This window comes from Aspergillus nidulans, chromosome I (assembly GCF_000011425.1).
Source record: "Aspergillus nidulans FGSC A4 chromosome I".
Classification (NCBI taxonomy): domain Eukaryota; kingdom Fungi; phylum Ascomycota; class Eurotiomycetes; order Eurotiales; family Aspergillaceae; genus Aspergillus; species Aspergillus nidulans.
Genome location: NC_066257.1, coordinates 3684849 through 3704807, shown reverse-complemented (window position 1 = coordinate 3704807; position 19959 = coordinate 3684849). Strand labels below are relative to the sequence as shown.

The 19959-nt window shown below is 46.1% G+C and overlaps 7 protein-coding genes across 7 annotated transcripts, besides 1 other annotated feature; 3 read left to right on the top strand and 4 right to left on the bottom strand.

Moving 5' to 3' along the window:
• Nucleotides 1-19959: part of a sequence feature (contig 1.116 2262..56802(1)) that runs on past the window's edge.
• Nucleotides 1541-2923, top strand: ANIA_06972 (uncharacterized protein; the record flags this gene model as incomplete). Its single annotated transcript, XM_659484.1, has 2 exons — nt 1541-2219; nt 2256-2923. 2 exons carry the CDS (start codon nt 1541-1543, stop codon nt 2921-2923), a joined length of 1347 nt encoding a protein of 448 aa, XP_664576.1.
• On the bottom strand, nt 6248-7348 carry ANIA_06971 (uncharacterized protein; the record flags this gene model as incomplete). Its single annotated transcript, XM_659483.1, has 4 exons — nt 6248-6606; nt 6846-6901; nt 7026-7108; nt 7148-7348. The coding sequence occupies 4 exons, from the start codon at nt 7346-7348 to the stop codon at nt 6248-6250; spliced, it is 699 nt and encodes a 232-aa protein (XP_664575.1).
• On the top strand, nt 8132-8741 carry ANIA_06970 (uncharacterized protein; the record flags this gene model as incomplete). Its single annotated transcript, XM_659482.1, has 4 exons — nt 8132-8317; nt 8368-8389; nt 8439-8476; nt 8634-8741. 4 exons carry the CDS (start codon nt 8132-8134, stop codon nt 8739-8741), a joined length of 354 nt encoding a protein of 117 aa, XP_664574.1.
• ANIA_11538 (uncharacterized protein) lies at nt 11391-12094 on the bottom strand (the record flags this gene model as incomplete). Its single annotated transcript, XM_050611156.1, has 3 exons — nt 11391-11468; nt 11886-11933; nt 12029-12094. 3 exons carry the CDS (start codon nt 12092-12094, stop codon nt 11391-11393), a joined length of 192 nt encoding a protein of 63 aa, XP_050467209.1.
• On the bottom strand, nt 12737-13802 carry ANIA_11537 (uncharacterized protein; the record flags this gene model as incomplete). Its single annotated transcript, XM_050611155.1, has 4 exons — nt 12737-12742; nt 13009-13046; nt 13410-13463; nt 13784-13802. The coding sequence occupies 4 exons, from the start codon at nt 13800-13802 to the stop codon at nt 12737-12739; spliced, it is 117 nt and encodes a 38-aa protein (XP_050467208.1).
• On the bottom strand, nt 15961-16833 carry ANIA_06969 (uncharacterized protein; the record flags this gene model as incomplete). Its single annotated transcript, XM_659481.1, has 1 exon — nt 15961-16833. The coding sequence occupies one exon, from the start codon at nt 16831-16833 to the stop codon at nt 15961-15963; it is 873 nt and encodes a 290-aa protein (XP_664573.1).
• On the top strand, nt 17070-19899 carry ANIA_06968 (retropepsin-like aspartic protease/reverse transcriptase; the record flags this gene model as incomplete). The annotated part of the gene is made up of 6 exons (XM_659480.1): nt 17070-17084; nt 17163-17217; nt 17404-17515; nt 17598-17742; nt 17777-18605; nt 18887-19899. 6 exons carry the CDS (start codon nt 17070-17072, stop codon nt 19897-19899), a joined length of 2169 nt encoding a protein of 722 aa, XP_664572.1.

Genomic DNA, 19959 nt, shown 5'->3' with positions numbered 1-19959 from the left:
ACTGCAGCAGTTATATCTACTTTGTATCAGCCTCTATTCACTGTGTGGGCTCTGCTATCATGATAATATGGTGCTGTTATTATACCAGTGCTCTGGCTAGCAGAAGGATGGCAGGGTGGCTGGTCCTGATCAATATCAGAGTGGATCATTGTGCGGCCGATCACACTACAACTACTTGCCAGCTGGCAACAACCAGTCACCTACCTCTCTGTGGCAGCGCAACTCCCTTTGCATCAATATAATCCCTAATGTTGTGTCGAAGTCTCCTGACAACGGTGTACAGTATTCGTGATGATCCAAGGATGGCTTTACTAACCTGGCAATGTTGGGTGGTGATGTGTGTATCCTTGTGCAGCATGCATCTGTCACCTTTGGCATCTCCATTACTGTGGCAGCGCGACGCCCACGGCCTGCAACTGCTGGACTGCGCAATGGCCTGACTGTGCAACTGGCCCTACTGTAACAGATATACTTCAGCTGTTCATGTTGCAGGCTGATGGTTGGTGGGGCAGGATCTGCACTGGATCGATCTGACGCCGGCATCTTAGCATTGATCATCAATGCCTAATCTCACGATACTTGTACAAAGCTTGTCTGAGCCGGCATTGTCTGCTTGCACATTATACCCTAAGCTAAATAAGATGCTGATCTGCCGGCCAATACCTCCTGTCTGCATGTTGCAACTGTGACAACCCTCAGCCATGCCTTGTTCACGACACGCCGGCGTCACCCCGGCGCTCCCCCAGCATTGTGCACAACATTCTGAATCTGCCGATGCCAGTTCATGCAAGCATTTACGACGTACGTACAATGCTGCCGACTGAGCTATGCCTTGATAATTATAATCTTCTCTTCATGTTGCCAGCGTTGCGATCACGTCACGCCGGCGAGCATGACAATATGTTACATCATCAACGAGCAGAACCTCTGCAGTTCAATCAGCCAGTAGCTGACAGCAATGCAATGCCGTCCATATTTTGCAGCATGTTTGTCCGGAGTCAGAGCTCTGTTGTTGTCATGTTGTCGTCACTTTGCCGTCGTCGCGTTGTCGTACGGTAGCATTGATGTTAGCATTGGGCTCTTGCACCGTCAGGAACCACCTTTGCATGATCAGAAGTATTGTATATTGCTCATCCTTGCTGGCGCGTACACAGCTCGTCGGTCGCGTAGTGAATAAGCTTATTATAATACTGTTGCTGGGGATGTGGGCGTTGCTATGGCGTGGCTTCAGTGTCGCATCATAACACAGCTTGCTTGATTCACCACAACACACATCGCACAATCTCCCTTCGTGCTCGCTCTTTTCTTTTCCTCTTGCTCTTCTCTCTTGCTGTGTCACTCATTCCCTCTGCCTATTACTCTTATCTTGCACATCACTTGTTCTATCGCTGTTGTTGCTTGCTCGCATCACGGGCTCCCATTGATCGCACCGCTTGCTCAATCTTCTCCGATCATCTACCTTGCACTATCCTCCCTTTTGGCTGCTCGATCGCCTCTCCAACCATCGCCTTCATCCTCCCACCGACCTCGTTGCACCGAAATGGCCACCTCTGCCCCCCAGACCCCGATTCGCCGCCGCTCGACCGACCTCACGAGCCCCCCGAGCCCCCCCGGCCTGACACCGACCATCGTCAATGCAAAGTCAAAGAGGAGACACCACCGCAATCAGCGACGGGAGCGGGAGCGTGTGCTGCAGGCCAGCCTGATGACGGCTCTGCCTCAGCGCCCTGCTCCCTCGGACGGCGTGGATGAGCTTGCGATCGCAAAGCCCGCAGCGGACACCGACAACTCCCACAACAACAACAACAACAACAACAACAACAACAACAACAACAACAACAACAACAACAACAACAACAACAACAACAACAACAACACCGACACCAACAGCAACAACAGCCAGGACGCGGACAGCGACGCGGACAGCGACCACAACAGCAACGGTGACCAGAATCAGCAGAAGCCTATTATTGAGACTACTGATGATCACAATGCAGATGACCAGCACATCGACACCGTCAGTGACAGCGATGAACCCAGCTCCCCAATCATGGGCATTGGCCTCCGCCCCATCAGCAAGCCTGTGTCTGTTGTTGTCGACAACACTCGAAGAAAGCGTCGCGCCCGATCCCTCGTCGCAAGCGAGGACGACGATGTCGCAGCCCCGTCGACACGCCAGAAACGCGCCCGCGCGAACAAATACCTGACAAGGAAGGTGAGTACTCGGCCTGCACACTGGCATGCATGCTGACCAGACCCAGAAGGCTATCCAGGCTGCAGCCCGAGTCTGAGACCCCGAGTCCGAGACCCCGACCCCGTCGTCGCCGATCGCCCCTGCGTCCGCTGTGCGAAAAACCTCTTCGTCCTTGACACAGCCACTGGCAAGGTGGTCGGTCCGGCCGTCTGTGTGCTGAAGCGTCGCCGGGCAAAGCGTTGCACTCGGTGCGCTGAAGGGAATAAAAAGTGTATTCCCCTCCCCGCAAGCCTGGTCCGACGGGCTTTGTCCCTGGCGCGGATGCCCTGGACGAAGGAGGCCGCCCATCAAACCCTCGAGTTCCATTTCGACATCGATGCCGAGCTGCAGAAGGCCAACAAACAGAAGGCAAGGGTCATTGCAGGGGGTGGATGTGGTGCTGGCGCTGTGCTTGAAATACACCAGTTCTGGCGCCAGGTACAGCTGTCAGTGCTGTACCACACCTTTCAGCTGCGGAATGAGATCCGCTCGCTCAAGAACTTCGCTCCAGTCCCAGCATCTGAGATGCTGGTGGGCCTGGACAAGTTCGACAACGCCCTGGCTGCCGGTGCTGACAACGATCTTGACTTCCTGGAGGAGGACGACGATGACAACCACAATGTGGAGGAGGATGACGACGATGATAATGACAATGACAACGACGGATACAGCAATGATGATGATGAGTGAGGTCATGACACTGTGCTTGGGTGAATGCGGCGTGGATTTTGTTTCTTCATAGCACCCTGGGTAGTTGTTTGTAATAATTGATGATACTCCTGTATAGTTATGCAATAATAATGTAGTTAACTATGATCCTTGCCTACTTGTAGTACATATATCTCCTAAGTACTGGCTTGACACCATTATACTGCTGGTATGACACTGATGTTGACACTGCAGGTGCAGCCAAGCTTTGAGGCACGGCACAGCCCAAGCTGACTGTCTAGTAGCATAATATGGGTCATGCAGTGCAATACCTGTATCAAGCCTGGTGCCATCTATTAGTCATGACACTGTTTATGCTGACAACTGGCTTGTACAAGACCAAGCTGGCTCAAGTTTGTCTGACCAGGTTTGCGTGACCTGGACGCGTAGCTAACACATCACCGGCGCTGTGCATGGTGTTAATCAGCTCTTATAGTTTAGCTGGCAGCCTGTACTTGCAAGCTTGGTCTATGTTCCTCTTGCCTATAATTCTATTCTGCTATCCACCTACACACATAATAAAGCAACAAATCTGCTATGACTCTCTACATGACTGATTCTTGATATATTACTATCAGATCATGCTGCTTTGCACTCCTGACAAACCCACCATAACCAGCAGAATACAGCCTATATCTCCATACCCTGTCTATCAGCTGTTACCTGCCCAAGGAAGGCTGCTACCAAGGTGACCTCCTGTATATCTACTATATAGGCATTAACCTGGCACCGCGCCTTCTGCGCGTACACCATCCACTGCTTGACCATCTATCTGGCCAAATAGTACTGCCAGGTGGACTGTACCTGAGCCCTGTAAGGCCTGTACAGCATCCCTGCAATAGTCAAGATCAGCACCCCGCGCCACAGACACTCCTGCCTGGCCTGCCAGCCCTGGCAGACTAACTATGGCATCCCATACTAGAAACAACAGCAGAACAGTGCATAGTCAATCTAGGATCACAGCTGCACTATCCACTATTTGGCAGTCTGGCTATTAGGGTAACAGCAGTTATACAGCTTATAGTCACTGTTATACCTGGCTACTGTGCAGATATAGCATTGGTGCAGCCATCACCAGGCCTCTTGCTCAAGGAACTCACAATCCAAGCCCCACTATACAGTAACTGTCTACTGCTAGATAGCAGCATACCTGTATTATACTGGTATCATGTTATCTGCTGGGACTGTTGAAACAGCTGCAGGAGGCACCAGTGCCTTAAATAAGGGTGCTACTGCTGCAGATTGCAGTACTTAGGACAGGATTAATACAGCTAAGGTTTTGGACATGGATTAAGATCAACAATTAAGCAGAACAGGCCTATTTTGTGCATTGGGGGGATTATTGGGCTAGTTACTTATATTGATGTTGCATTCTGCTGCTGATGCTGCTGGCAATAGTGATAGCAATAGCATCAGGGTTTGCTCATCCTGCCCATCCAGCCGGCAGGCATTGCATGGCAGCTTGTCAGGATCCTGATCCTGGCACTGCTGGCACGTGTATCCATCAACTGTCCTGTCCAGATACTGGTCAAGGACATACCAACGACACCCCACCCCCTTGACGACCTCCATGTACGCCTGCACGCGCTTGAACTCGGCATCTAATACCTAGTCAACCTACAGATCAAGGTCATCCCAGCCCTGGGGGTGCATGATAACAGCCTTGCTTGCTAAGCTGTTATGCCCTGCATGCCTACTCTCCTGGCTGTAGTTAAGCAGTGTCTATAGCCGACCCAGATAGATCATGTACTAGATGTCGGGGATGTTGATGCCCATGCCCAAGGTGCTTGTCGCGGCAATAATACAGGTCTGGCTGCTCTGGAACTGTTATATCATGCCTGTCTAGTCCAGAACAGTACTATAGTATGCCTCACAGCCCAGCTCACAGCTGATAGCATTAACCTGGCTCTTGATATTGGTGTACACAATTACCTGGCCATCACAGGCCTGCTGGATGCGCTGCTGGATGAATCCCTGCACATTGGGCTGTGTCAACTACTGGTATGGCTCGCGAGGGACGCCTCGGGGCAGTGACGGCCAAACCACGCGATACACGACATTGCGCCGACTTGTCCGCGCGTGATGGATGCCAACCTTGCTGCATTTATGCTTAATGTGTTGCAGGAACTGTGCTTCCTCTGTCAGGGGTAATGTCGCTGTCAAAAACACCAGCTGTGTCTGGGCACTGACAAGACACCTGAGGCATGCCATTGCCGGCTGGAAATCCTTCTGATTGTTGAGGATGACATGGCACTTGTTGGTGACAATCCGGTCAAGCTGTCGCATCTGCCGTTGGCGGTTCAGGAATATATAGAAATCCAGGTTCTTGGTCAACTCAGGTATTACAAGCATGATTGCTGCCTCGTCAGGGGGCCAGCAGCTCTTCTACAATATATATAAGATATCCAGGGCCTGACAGTGCATCATCAGGTCTGCATGCAGCAACAGCAGGGGCACTACTATAAATATACATCCCCCTGGGGCTGTATACACAGGCAATATAAACAGCATACTCTTGCTACTGCCTATAGGCATGATTACAACTACAGGACTAGCACTGTCCTGGATTGCCTTCAGTACTGGTACCTGCACCCCGCGCAACTGCAGTGCAGGTCATCCTGTCATATACTATAATGCCTGTGCCATGTCTATCTAGGCTAGCTATTATTACTGTTGCTCCTGATAGTTGACAGCCTACTCTTCCCACAGGTTGGCATGCTTGCCCAGCACTGTGTTGACTGGTAGCGGGTCTGGAAACCCCAGAAAGCAATGCTAGTCCATGCTTGATACTTGAAACCACAGCCAGCACATCATCGTGCTGCCAGCAAGCTTGCTGCTCTCGCGCCCATATACTATCACTGCTACATGGGGCGAGTGCCCTGCCTGCTCATCTACAATATTACCTATCTTATTAAGGTCCTTGTCTGCCTCCAGGGCAGCCATTACCTGCTTGTGCTTGGCCTGGATATTGTTCAGGAACATGCTTAACATATACAGGAATTGACAGCTAATGCTAATAGCAATATTGTGATAGTTGGTAATATTCAGCAGATACTAGGTACTAATACTGGTCTCACTCTCCTGCTTCAGCACCTCGCGCAGGTGCTTGCTGGACTATTCACAACCTGTACTGACATCCAGCCCCCACAGATACAGGCTGCAGTACATTGTCAGCTTGCTGGCATTACTACCCTGGCTGGTACTGCTGAACATCACCTGGCACCATATTACTGCGAGCTAGTACACAAATAGCAGCACCAGCCACAAGTACTACACAACAAGCTTGCCCACTTCGCAAGGCAGGTACTAGTGGATGATCTTGACGTTGTTGCTCGCGTAAAACCCCTTATGGTACGCCGTCACAAACACGACGAGGCTGTCCTCAATGAAGATGTTGCGACGCCAGTTATTGTTGGTGTTGATGTGCTGGATGCTCAGCAGCTCGGGCACGCGTGCTGGCGCCCTGCTGGTGAGGTGCACGGCCACCGCCAGCTTCTCTTTGAATTGTGCGACCTGCTGAAAGTACTTCTGCACCTTGTTTGCACTGACAGTGCCCTGGGTGATGAAGGCTCGAGCAACAGCCAGTTCAGTACTGATCTGGTCGACCAGCCATGTCTTCCCTGCTACAGGCCATAGCATACAAGCATCCTGCAGGAAGCTCCAGCCTGCAGTGCCTTTAGTTGGATTATCAAAGAGGTGATCCCATGGGATGGCTGGCTATTGCTGGTGATCAGGCTGGTACAGCAGGCCTGTCATCAGCTCTCGCGCAGCTGCAACCACGCCATGCACAAAACTGTGAAACTGGCCCATGGTGAATTCCATCTGCTTGTACAGCAGCCGCTCCTGCCCCATCCATGTCACATGCCCTGGCGCCGTGGTGTTGTAGTGTACCTTCAGTCCGTACGTGCGCCAGTCAAGCAGCACTTCAACAGGGCCATGCTGGCCATAGACCATGAATCACTGCACCATCCAGTCGACGCCAGTCTGAAATGACCGGGATCAAATGCAGCCAATCGTGCGGCCTTGGGATGCTGATATGGTCTCTGGGCTCGACGGACTCGACAGGGACGAGGCCTCGGCGTACCCTTTGTCCTCGAACAGCCATGCGAGCTCCTGGTCTGCTGCCTTGCCTACCCACAAGCCCTGCTTGGCAGCTGCTGCCCATATCTAGATAATGTCCCAGTACTGGGGGTCGAGCCACAATACCTTCTGCACAACGAGAAAGCGCGCCACCTTCAGTACACATGAGAGGATTGGTGGATAGCTGTCGGCGTCGCGCCAGCCCTGCTTGCCGCAACCAAGGACCGCCATTGCATATACTAACAGGCTCTTGTACTTGTGCACCTTGGTCTTCTGGTTGAGCAGCTCAATACAGAAGTCGAGGCAGGCTGTCTCCAACAGGGTCATCATGAATGCCTTGAGTTGATTATCCATCAGATTAGGACTCTGGCGTGAGGCTGGCGACGCGCCTGCCTTGTCTAATCAGCAGGCCTGCTGCCACAGTTGCTGCCAGGTCTACTACTATTATGCAGTCATGACATAGCTGGGCTTCTTCTGTTGCTATGGCCACTTAGTCTGCGTACAAATAATGAACAGCAGGATCTGCTGCCATGGCTGCATGTGCTTGGCAATGCTTGTCTTGTCCATATATGCCTGCAGCGGATGGTGTGGGATCTGGTTAGGCACTGTGCTCACAGCCATCATATAAATGCCATTCCCACAGTGCTGCACCATGCACTGACTACGCCAAGCCAGCTGCCCCATGGCATCCCACACGCGCTGCGTCGCCTGGCTAACGGGATCTCCCTATTCATGCAGGGTGGCGTCGTTCTCATCGCGGTCAGGGGGTATGACGATGTTGAGAAGGTCTTGGAAGTGCATATCAGCAAGGTATCATGCCCATCAGGTCATGCGCAGCCACAGGTTCGCATCATGCAGTGTGTTGCTCTCAGCCATCCGGCAGGCCGCCTGCTGCTCGTTGTCAGTCACACACGCTTTGATCTTGGCAGCGATCTGCTTGTAATCAGTCAACAGGGGTCGGGGCTCATCAGGCTTGGGGTCGCACGATCAGATGTGCACAAGGTGCGAGTTCTTGCAGGTCGGAAACACCTGCTGCCAGGCGACTATTTGATATGACTGCTCAAACTCCTCTTTGCCTTGTCTCTGCTGTGCTGCACGAACTCGCCCGCCATGGGTCTGCTGGCTCCATCTATGGGCCTGCTGCCAATGCTGCTGCATCTTCTTAATATTTATACTGATATAGTAGTAATAGTTCAGATTATGCTGACACTGCATGTTATTGGTATAAAGAGGGATAATAGGCAGCAGGTTCTTGAGCTCTTGCAGGATGTGGACGGCATCAGGGTCTTGGATCAGGTTGGTCTATTGCTGTACAACTGCAATAACAGGCTGGATCTGTAATATAGTCATACAATGCTTCTTGTGCAGGTGGGTTTGGACCTTAATTAGGTAAACAGCATACTTATATTGCCGGCAGATCATGATCTACAGCTCAGGGATTGGCTGAAAGAGTGGGTGTGACATACTGTGGTAGCCAAGACATGAAATCTATACCTAGAAGATAGGAGACTGACTTGGAAATGAATTCAAGGTGGGAGATAGTTACCCCTGACTAAATCTGACACCAGCCGGCATCTTTGCTTTTGTTGTTAAAACACCAATATCTATACAGCCATTTGCCGATCTCCCGTCCAACCTTGTATCCAACCCCAACCAAGTTTGGCTCAACACCACGGCCGCATTTATGCCTGGAATGCTTCCAGATCATGCTCACCTATAGCTAAGTCCTGTTCCAATATCCTGGTAAAGTTTGAGCCTGATCGGCCGTCTGGTTCCAATAGAACTCTTCGCCTGATCATCAATGGAGCCATTCGCATCGGCCAAAAATTCTGCCATAATACGCCGCTAGACCCTAACGGAACCATTCTGCCGTTCCCAGGGACCAGTGGGTTAGGGCGCATTACAAAATAATATAACTATTATAACTAGCATTATCAGCCACATGCTTATATAGTTTAATACTAATTAGGTCTTTCTAGAGAAGGCTGCCAAAGAGCACCAGAGCTTTCAATAGGATACTATTATCCAAGATATCATCCTTCACCAATCTGCGCTAACAGAAGGAGGCAAACATGGGTTTAATAAAAATACTGATAACCTTGAAGTTGCTTGCTCCTTAATATAGAAGATATGGGATATAGTAGACTTGGACAAAATCTGGAAGGATGCTGTAGTCTACAAGGAGGTAGGGAATTAGTTTATATATAAACTTCTTTCCTTTATTGATTACTTTAGGTTCTTGATAGAACTTCTAAGGCGTTCAGGCCAAAAGCAACTCCTTCAGTATTTAAAGATTACCAAGATTGCTTCAATTACACACACTGGTCTGATATACTATTTGAGGCTGTTAAATAAGCAGGACCAGCTCTTAATAGACTTGTTAAACCCAACCCGCGAAACCCGCCCCAACCCGCCCCGACCCGCCAAGACTTGGGTTGGGTTCGAGCTTCTAATAATCCATTGGGTTTTGGATATTTATGGCTGCCCCAAAGCCCGGCGGAGCAACCCGCTGGGTTGCCAAGATATCTAAATAGGTATATTACTGTATTTAGATTACATTTGCTTACTTAGATAGTTTATAATACTGTATTTAAATACAGTATTTTATTTAGCTATGTAGATCACTGCCTATCAAAGTAATGATATGCATAATTGGGTTATTTTGGGTTATTTGGGTTGGGTTAGAATTATTTGCTAAATCCATGGGCGGTTTACTGTGAAGGTAACCCACCCCAAAACCCGCATGGGCGGATCAGGTAGGCCTGAAAACCCGCCCCGACCCGTGGTTTAACAAGTCTAGCTCTTAATAGTAATATAGCAGTATATAACAACAAGGTAGAGGGAGTAAGTATACTCTTACCAAGTAAAAATTTACAGTATACTTATAGTATACTGTAGGGTGAGAGAGGAAGAGCATGGAACTCCTTTGGCTATCTAGCTATAAAGATCAATTAGAGAGAAAACTATGATGTAAAATTATATAGACTTCTTTATACACAGGATTCGAAGGATGTTTTCACTAAAGAGTTCTTAATCATGGGTGCTATTATAATGTACCGCCGACTTAAAGCTGCTATAGTACTTATACTTAGGCTGCGGCATAACCGCGGTTAGCCGCGGTTAACCATCACCATAACCGCGCGGTGAGGTGATGGTCATGAGATTCTGATAACCTTGCTCTGCGGTGAGGTTATGGTTATAGCTAGGTTATAACCACAGTCACTGCGGTTAACCTCACTAGTATAAACAATATAAACCTGCCAAGATTATGAGAATGTATAGATTATGCTGTTTTTTATATAATTATTTGTATACAAGGATGTATGTACTGTGGTGCAGATTGGTAATTTAGGGCTTTAAGTAAGTAATTATTTATAATGCTTTAGTACATACTCTATTATGCTGATTATTTCATACTCTTATTCTTATTTCTGATTATATTGGTTATTAATATTATGTTCTATCTATCTCAAACCCAGCTGGTAGCTTTAGCTGCTTCCAATGCCTTTCTGGTCGCCCTTCCTTACCTAGTGATGCATGAGGCAATTGACTAAGTATACCATTCAGAGTTTTGATCTGACTGTGAGCCTGCTTATTCTGGGCCTGTACCTGCTTAATATATACTATAGGCTGGGTTGCAGGTAATATTTGCTTAGAGGCCACAGCATCTGAATCAAAATCTGAATCTGAATTAGTAATATTATCTACTTTCCCCCCTTCTTCCTTATCCTCCTCATCTTTACTTATTAGATCAAGCTTAGCAAGTATAGGAACAGGTTTAGCTGCCTGATCAGATAATACAGCCTTACCAATAGAGAGCTGCTCCTTTATTAGATCAAGCTCACTGTGCTTAAGCTCAAATTTGGTTGAAAAGAGATGAATTATCAGGTCTTGGATTATATTCTCTTTTAGCTGCCCGCGGTGATAGTGACATATGTTACAAGCACAATTAAAGAGGCATTCAATACCAGCTCTACTTGCTAGTACTGAAAGAATATCCTGTACAAGGCAAGCAAGAACTGGATATTCTTCCTCATGCTCTTTCCAGAAGAGGCGGGGATTACCCTTAGTAAGCCCTATCTAACTGTTAGTAAAGATATAATATAGTCTAGAATAGTATTAGATAATACTAACCCTTTGCAAGATACCAGGCAATTTCATTATCTGGCTAATTAACCTCAGCCTGAAGAGCAGTCTGTAAATTATACATCTTCTCAAGCTTATCCCCTGCTAATTAGAAGATCTTCTCTATATTAATAGGCTCAGCTTCCTTTGAATGCAGCTATTAATAAAGCTTAAACCTTGCTTGGAGGATATTTTAATAGTACTTTATGAAGTTAACTGGCCTCCTATTATTATCAAGGCCTCTCTAGTCTGCATTATCAAAGTACCAAAGCTTCTTTGATAGTATTAGAATAGTTGTAATAGCATAAACTGAATTATATAGCTAATTATTAGTTTTAGTATAATACTTCCAGAGCTTTGTATTAGCAGCCTGAATTGCTGTAAATATATTCTTCTTCCAGGAAACAGCTTTGTATTTAAGCCTCATCTTAGCCTGATCAAGATAGTTGAATAGCTTATTATAGATACTGAAGATATGCTGGATAGTTACATCTCTTATCTTTAATAGCACATTAGTAAAGTCAAAGAAAGGCTTTGTAAGTAATAAAAGATACTCAACCTGACGCTACTCCTCTGGATTGAGTTTAAATTAAGTATGGTGATAAGTATCACAGTATTAATCAATATCTGACTAAATCCTTTGAGCCTGATCAAGTATTAGGAAGGTTGAGTTCTATTATATATAAATATCTTAGATTAGTACCAGTCTTGGCTCTGTTGTTTATAGCTCAAGAAATACCTTCCAGCACTGCAGACTGGCATTAATAAAGACAGCTAGATCTTGAATCTATAAGGAGAATAGATAGCTGTTAGTAACTAAGTTTAAAAACAGAAGGTATAACTTTTCTGCTAGGAAAAGGGAAGAAAGCTAGTATTACTTACCTTCTTTAGAGTCTTTATAATATTAGGGTGTTGTTGATTCTTTGACTGCTTTGATTGTTGTGGCATGTTAACCTATATTAATCTAATCTTATCATTGACCAGGTTTGCTTTCATCTCTCCAAGCAATTCCCTGAGACTTAATTATATAATATAAATTATACAAGGAATACAGAAGAGCTGATCTTTACCAAGCCTAAGTAATTAGCCAACTTCCTGGATACCTGCAACCATTATATTGTTGTTTAATATATTATTAGTAGTAACTAAGAGAACTTTCTTCATGATATTATACTGCTAAAGGACCTTGATCACAGTTTTACTGAGATAAGTACCAGAATATGAGCTATCTAGTAGTTCAAATCCAAGAAGCACCTCACAGTAATTCTAATCTTGATCTAAGAAGTAGCCAGTAACTGCTATAAATACTTGGGAGAAGAGGAATATCCAGCAGTCTAGTACAATTAATAGATTACTCCCAGCTAGAAGTCTATTAAGCATATTTAGCTGGCTTGTAGTAATATTATTATCAAGAAGGTATTAAATACTGCATGCAGACAGGATATTAAGCTGTAATTCAGCATACTAGGCAGTTTAAAGGAGGTCATAGAAGGCTAGGTATTTAATAATTCAGAATAGGAGACAGGCAGTTGTTATCAAATTAAGTATCTTTTAGTTAAGAAGATACTTATTGAAATATATCAGGGACCATTAGGGCTATAAAGAAGGTTAGTAATAATATACTATTTCCTTCTATTAAAAATATACCATTTCTTGTAATATCTGATCAACTCCCTTCTTAGCTACCTTCTATACCCGACAACCTCCTTTAGCAAAATAATAATAGAGAGAAGATATTCCAGTATACTTTGCAGCTAGATATGCAAGTATTGCTTTATACTCCTTATACATAACCTTTAGTTGCCTGCTTTACTTATATACAACTTGCTCAAATCCTTGCCAGACTATAGCTTTTTTCTTACTATCCCAATATATATTTGACTGCCCTTCACATTGCTTGCTATATCCAGTTATAAGCTACTACTTAACAAATTACTTCCAGGAGTCCTCTATATCAGGGTATGTGTTATATAAAACCTATACTTGCTGGAGTAGAGGCCTGATATATACTAGATTTTTTGGGGCACAGGCTGGTAAAGGTGGTGGAGGAAGGAAGCTAGAATTTGCCTTATAGAGACTTGGCTGGCTGCTTGGGAGCTCTGATATATCTGGAAGACTATCTAGTAGTATATTCTCAGCATCAAAGAGAGAGTCTGAATAGAAAGAGGTATATAATTAAGATATTATAAAGTTTGCCAGTAGAAAAGCATCTCTATTAGGGGTAATAAAAAGACCAAGGGAGGCTATAGAGAGATAGACTTACAAGTATTTTCTCTAATCAGGCCTTCATAGTAGCAGATGACATGAATTTGACATACTTAGGAGGTATATTAGATGCTGATTAGCCATATAAGTAAGCTAGTACAGGGATGGCAAGGTTAACTGCAGGGATAGCAAGGTTAACTGCAGGGATGGCAAGGTTAACTACAGTTAATCTTACTATAGCTGCATAAAAGCCACAGCAGGACCTTACTTGATTACTATTATAGTGCCTGACCTGATTACCCTGAGCACTGTACTATACTTAGGATAAGCTGGTATATAGGGCTAGCCAAAGCCTTATCCTGGGCATGGTGCCTGGAATGAGCCTTGGTTCTGCCACTCCTAACCACCGAGTAGCAGAGACTTCTCAAGTACCCTTTAAGAATCTCAGCATTTTTGAATGCATGTTACTCAAAATAAATATATAGATCACTATTAAAATTACTAGCTCTTCTAGATGCTCTAATACTACTATATAGTACTATACTATTTATATTAGCTTAATCAACAATTTAAGTGGCTATAGCCTTACCTGAAGTATACCAGCAGAAAATAGAGGCAAAGTATATATATAAAATATATATTTGATTTGTTCAATATCCTGTATTTTAAGAACATGGTTATATTTAGTAAATACACTTCAAAGATAGTATATATCTATTTTAATAGAGACTCCTTTTTATATTTTATTCTAATTTCCTATATTTACAGTGCAATTGTCTTCAAATAAGATGTCTGTATTGGAAAAACTCAAACACGTGTTTAAAATAGACAGTAATAAGTATTTATAAGCTTCATAACTACCATGCAGGGCACTCAAAACTGATAATTAAGCAAGAGTTATGCTAGTGCGGCCACAGTGAGGTTAACCGCGGTGAAACCGCGGTTAACCTCGAATTTGCGGTGATGGTGATGGTTATCAAATCTCATGACCATAACCGCAATTGCGGTGATGGTTATCGATCTCATAGCCGCGGTTGCGGTTATGCCGCAGCCTACTTATACTGAAACAAGGATTTCCAAACCCCCAGTCAAAAGGAGGAAGGGCTGACACAAAGTCCCTGATTATTAATAAGGTTTATTGTCAACCTTTGCCAAAATCCAACTTAGTTGGATTATTATTAGTATTGACTAACAAATCTACAGGCTGAATAGGACAAGTTAATAGTTCTTATATAGAAGTATATAGATATCTTAATTAGAGCAGGATAGTTCCCTGTGCTTGACAATATTAATAAAGATCTGCTATAGTATATAGTTGCAAAGTAACAGATTCCTGCCAACTGCCCTACTCCTGCTAGACTATTTAGCTTTAAGAAGAGCATACCTCTTAGATATAAGGAAATAGTCACAGAGCAGGTTAGAAAGTTCTGTAATAAGATAATTATACCACAGGAGGTAATACCAGAGAAGTTCAAGGACAAACCCACTAATAAGGTGGAAGTAGACTTGTTAAACCCAACCCACGAAACCCGCCCCAACCCGCCCCGACCCGCCAAGACTTGGGTTGGGTTCGACCTTCTAATTATCTATTGGGTTTTGGATATTTTTGGCTGCTCCAAAGCCCGGCGGAGCAACCCGCTGGGTTGCCAAGATATCTGAATAGGTATATTACTGTATTTAGATTATATTTGCTTACTTAGATAGTTATAATACAGTATTTAAATACAGTATTTTATTAACTATATAGATCACTGCTTATTAGAATAATGATATGCATAACTGGGTTATTTTGGGTTATTTAGGTTGGGTTAGAATTATCTGCCAAACCCATGGGCGGTTTACTGTGAAGGTAACCCACCCCAAAACCCGCGTGGGCGGATCAGCTAGGCCTGAAAACCCGCCCCAACCCGTGGTTTAACAAGTCTAGGTGGAAGAGGATTCTCACTGTCAGAAAAACGCGCCTAAGGAGACCATTAAGGGTCAGGGTCTGGAAGGTGACGCTTAATTGCAGTTGATGATGATGGTAGTAATAGGAATAAGGTCTATGAAAAAAATAATGTTACTTGTAAGTACAAGCATACTCTGGAGGAGCAGGCCCATGGAAAGAAAGAGAAAAAATACTTCAAGAAGAAAAACTAACTTGGTTAGTTTATATTATCTTCTCAAAGTTACATATATATTATATCCATAGTCTATAATCTTAGATCTTATATTCCTAGCTGTGCACCATCTTTTAGTCTAAAATAAAAAATATATGATATTTACAGAACAAGATTATCTACTATATCTCTGTCAAGATCTCGATACTGGTAGAATTTAACCAAGTTAGATTTTTTATGCTCTGGGCTATGGGTTTTTGGGTAGGTTATAGCTCCACTGACCCAATCTAACCATATATGGTTAGCGTTATGCTTGGCGGGGTTTATGGGGTTTTTGGTTTGGATTGTAGTTTTTTCGATAATCCATGGGCGGGTTGCTTATTTACTGATCCGCTCCAAAAACCCGCCGGGCGGATCAGTGTATGCTGAAAACCCGACCCAACCCGTGGTTTAACAAGTCTAATAGTCTCTCTAACAGAAGTAGAACCAAAGATATATGGCATGATTCAATCACATTGAAGCAAAGAGCCCTAGAGCACCTGACAAAGCCAACATCAATAATCCCGAACCAGGGAGCGCGACGCCAGCACTCTCATTATCCTCCTTCTCAGGGCAATCATCTGGCGGGTTGAGCCCTTGACATCGCCGTGCCGTCAACGAAGCCTGGATGCTCTCAACAACAGTCTGGTCCAACTTGACCCTGCAAGGATCCGGAATTACTAATGTAGGAGCAACAACAGAACAAGTATGGTTTGTCCAGTCGGCGGCAGACCAGTCTACGAAGTCGGGCACGGACATGGTCTTTTCCGTAACGTTGATGGCAATGGCGGTCTCAAATCCCAGGTCTGGGCAGGAGGTCTCTCCTGACGTAGCAGATACAAGATCCGCATCAATACCCTCGTTTTCAGCGTCCTTGGCGGCAATAGTAAACCAGATTGAAAAGTCCGTCTGATTTGTAAGCATGTCAGACGTCATGAGCCGGTTCTCAAAGCCCTCTTCGTCGCACGATTGCCATGCCACCGTCCACGCGAGGTTCCAGCGTCCGGGGCTGTTAAAGTTGTCGAGGAAATTGTGCGCGAAGTACGGGTCGTGCGAGGACCAGTTTTCCCAGCGGAGGTCGTGGAAGAGGGTGATAGTGTCGTTCTGCGTATTGGTCTCGTGGGGGTGGAAGGAATAGGTGAGGTCAATATTGAGGTACTGGGCGCGTTGCGGATTCTGGAAACCAAAGACAATGGGGAACCATTCTGTGGGCTTGTACGTTTTGTTCTGGGGGAAGACGAGGTCTACTTCGAGGATGTTTTTCTCAGTAGAGGAGGAAGACGAGGTGGCTAGGGTCGCTCCCAAAGTCCCAATTGTAAGGAGCCAGGTCCCTTGGTAGCGCATGATTGCAGCTGCTCTGATAAAAATTTTCACAGCAGAGAAGCAGGGAAGGGGGTTAACACTAATATGTACGAGCCTGTTTGCCAGGGGCGGAGGCTAGCACAGGGTCACAAAGGCAAATCCCAAGACGGACCCTAATTCAAAGAGCCGAGCCGCTACGGGCCTCTAGCACCACGCCCAGGCCCAGCTGTCCCCAGCGTTACATTCACGTCAGAACGTGCAGTTGCCAAGTCTCTAGTATGTTTGCCACCCCAGTAGGTTAACCTCCTATCTAGTGCATGAGACCGATGACACCTGGACGCGGGCGGCATATGACGGACCAATCCACGCAGGACGGTTCTGATCGGTCGCGTGGGTCGACAGTGGAGAACGACCCCAATGTGCAATGTACGTAGAGTATAGGGGTAATGAACTGGGAAGTTGACATTGCTACATAGGTATAGCTAGCTGTTAAATTGTTCTGTTCTAATACTGAAAGTTGACCACGGGTCAGACTCTGCTGTGTAATTCAGACTCCACACACAGGAGTACCCCATGAGTGTTATGGGTCCTTTGCCTATACAAGGACCTTAGACCTTAGTGACTCGGCCAAGGCCTGCGCTGTCCTGAAGGCGGTGAGCCACCTACAAGACTTCCTTGCAACAACAATCCTTCTTTCTCATTTCTTCTTTAGCGATTCCTTCTTGTACGTACGGCACGTCTAGATAGGAAGATCCATCTAAATACGTCCCTTAACATTAGGAATCGCTCACCAATCTCAATAATAGTATGAGGAGACCTTTTACTATGACAACGGAAGAAGAAAGCGTCGCATTGTTGCTACAGCAGCTCCAGGAGCTCCGTACAGAGATGCGGACTCAGAAACAACAGCTCCAAGAAGAGAATAACAGCTTACGGGCGGAACTACAGGCCGTACGGAACTCGCAACTGAGAAACCATCCACCAGTTACCACTACAGTTACATCCGCAAACGCCCACCCCCTACGAACGAAGCTATCCCCGTCCTTGTCACCCGGATGTCGAACCCTTTACTGGAGAAGACCCTAAGGACTACCCTCCTTTCCAGATGAACCTTTGTACGAAGTTTGCAATCGACGCCGCCTGCTACCCTACAGAGGAGGAACAAGTTTACTATGCCTACAGCCGCCTGAGAGGAAAAGCCAGCCAGCGTGTACTACCATGGCTCTTGGCTCGCCAGAAATCTGAGACTCCCGTGCTATGGGCAGAATTCTCCGCGGTACTAGACAAGGCCTTTGGTGACCCTGACCGACAGAGAAAGGCTCTTGTACGAGTGAATACAATGAAGCAAGGGAAACGTGACTTTGAAGAGTTCTTGAATGAATTTGACGAAGAACTTCTTAATGCTGGAGGGATTAATTGGGATGATAACCAGAAGAAGGCCTTGTTGGACACGGCAATTAATGTTGAGTTGCTAAAAGCCATGGTTGGTATTAGGCAGGAGGATTCGTACGACAACTACTGTAATCAACTGCGCGAAATCAACCACAACCTCCAGAGAGTGGCCAGGCTTACACGAAAAGGATCTCGCGCTGCTGTCCCCACGCATGTCGCTTGTACAAGACCAGCAGGAGGCTCTGACCGGACCGGGACCCCTGATCAAATGGACTGGGAAGCCACCCATGCTCAAATTGCAGCCCTACAAAAGGAAGTCGCGGCCCTCCGTACAAAAGGGACCAGGACCCCAAGAAAAGCTAGTCAGGCGCCTGCAGAGGAGAAGCAAAAGAGGTTGTCTGAGGGCAAATGCCTACGCTGCGGTGATCCTGACCACTTTATACAAGAGTGCCCTACAAAACCTACCAGGCGCCCTAGGCAGGTGGCCACAGTTCAGGAAGAACAAGACCAAATGGATGACTACAGCGAGAGCGAGTCGGAAAACAAATAACCTCTGTGCAAAGTCGCGTACAGAGGGGTTATACAGCTAGAGAAATACTACTTGATTGGCAAGATTTCAACAGCTCGCGCATGAATACCCCCCCATTCTTGGTAGAGGCACTAGTCAACCATACCTATAATGCTTGTACAATGATAGATACAGGCTGCCTGACCTATGGGGTAATCAGTGACAAGTTTGTCAAGATACATCAAATACCCACTATACCTATCCACCCGAAACCTTTCAAGGGAGTGACTGGGAATATAGAGGAGATTAATAAGATTGTACGGGTTCAGCTAGACATCGGGGCGCATACAGAAAAAGGAGCCTACTTCTATGTGATACCCGATAACCTGGGCTATGACTTGATCTTGGGACTCCCCTGGCTGGAGCAACATGATGGAAGGTTAGAGGCTAAGAGGGGCAGGCTGTACCTCTGTACTACTGGAGTCCGTCTATGGAGTACTACAAAGAGGCCCTTACCAAAGCTGAACATAGCACAGATATCCGCCGCAACCATGGGAGGATTTATACAAAGGAAAAGGTGCCGTGGCCAAGATATTGAGATATTTGCGGTCTTATTGGCAGATATACAGAAGGCACTGGCCCCAAAGAGACATATTGACCCCTGTACAAAGCTACCAAGGCAATACTGGAAATACCTAAGGCTCTTTGAACAAGACAAAGCAGAAGAACTACCACCGCACCAGGGAGATGGGATTGATCACAAAATCGAGCTCGTACAGGAGGAGAGTAGGAAGGATCCTGAAGTCCCCTGGGGCCCCCTTTACAACATGACCCAGGAAGAACTAATAGTCCTCCGGAAAACACTCTCTGAACTATTACAGAAAGGCTTTATCCGCGTGAGCCATTCCCCAGCTGCAGCCCCAGTACTCTTTGTACAAAAACCAGGAGGAGGACTGCGGTTCTGCGTCGACTACCGTGCTCTAAATGCCATTACCAAGAAGGACCGCTATCCATTGCCCCTGATCCATGAGACACTGAACCAAATTGGACAAGCCAGATGGTTTACTAAGCTGGATGTGTCTGCTGCCTTCCATAAGATCCGCATAGCCAAAGGCCAGGAATGGATGACTGCCTTCCGTACGAGATACGGGCTCTTTGAATGGCTAGTCACCCCTTTTGGGTTGGCTAATGCACCGAGCACCTTCTAAAAATACATCAACTGGACCCTCCGGGAATATCTAGATGAATTCTGCTCAGCCTATATCGAC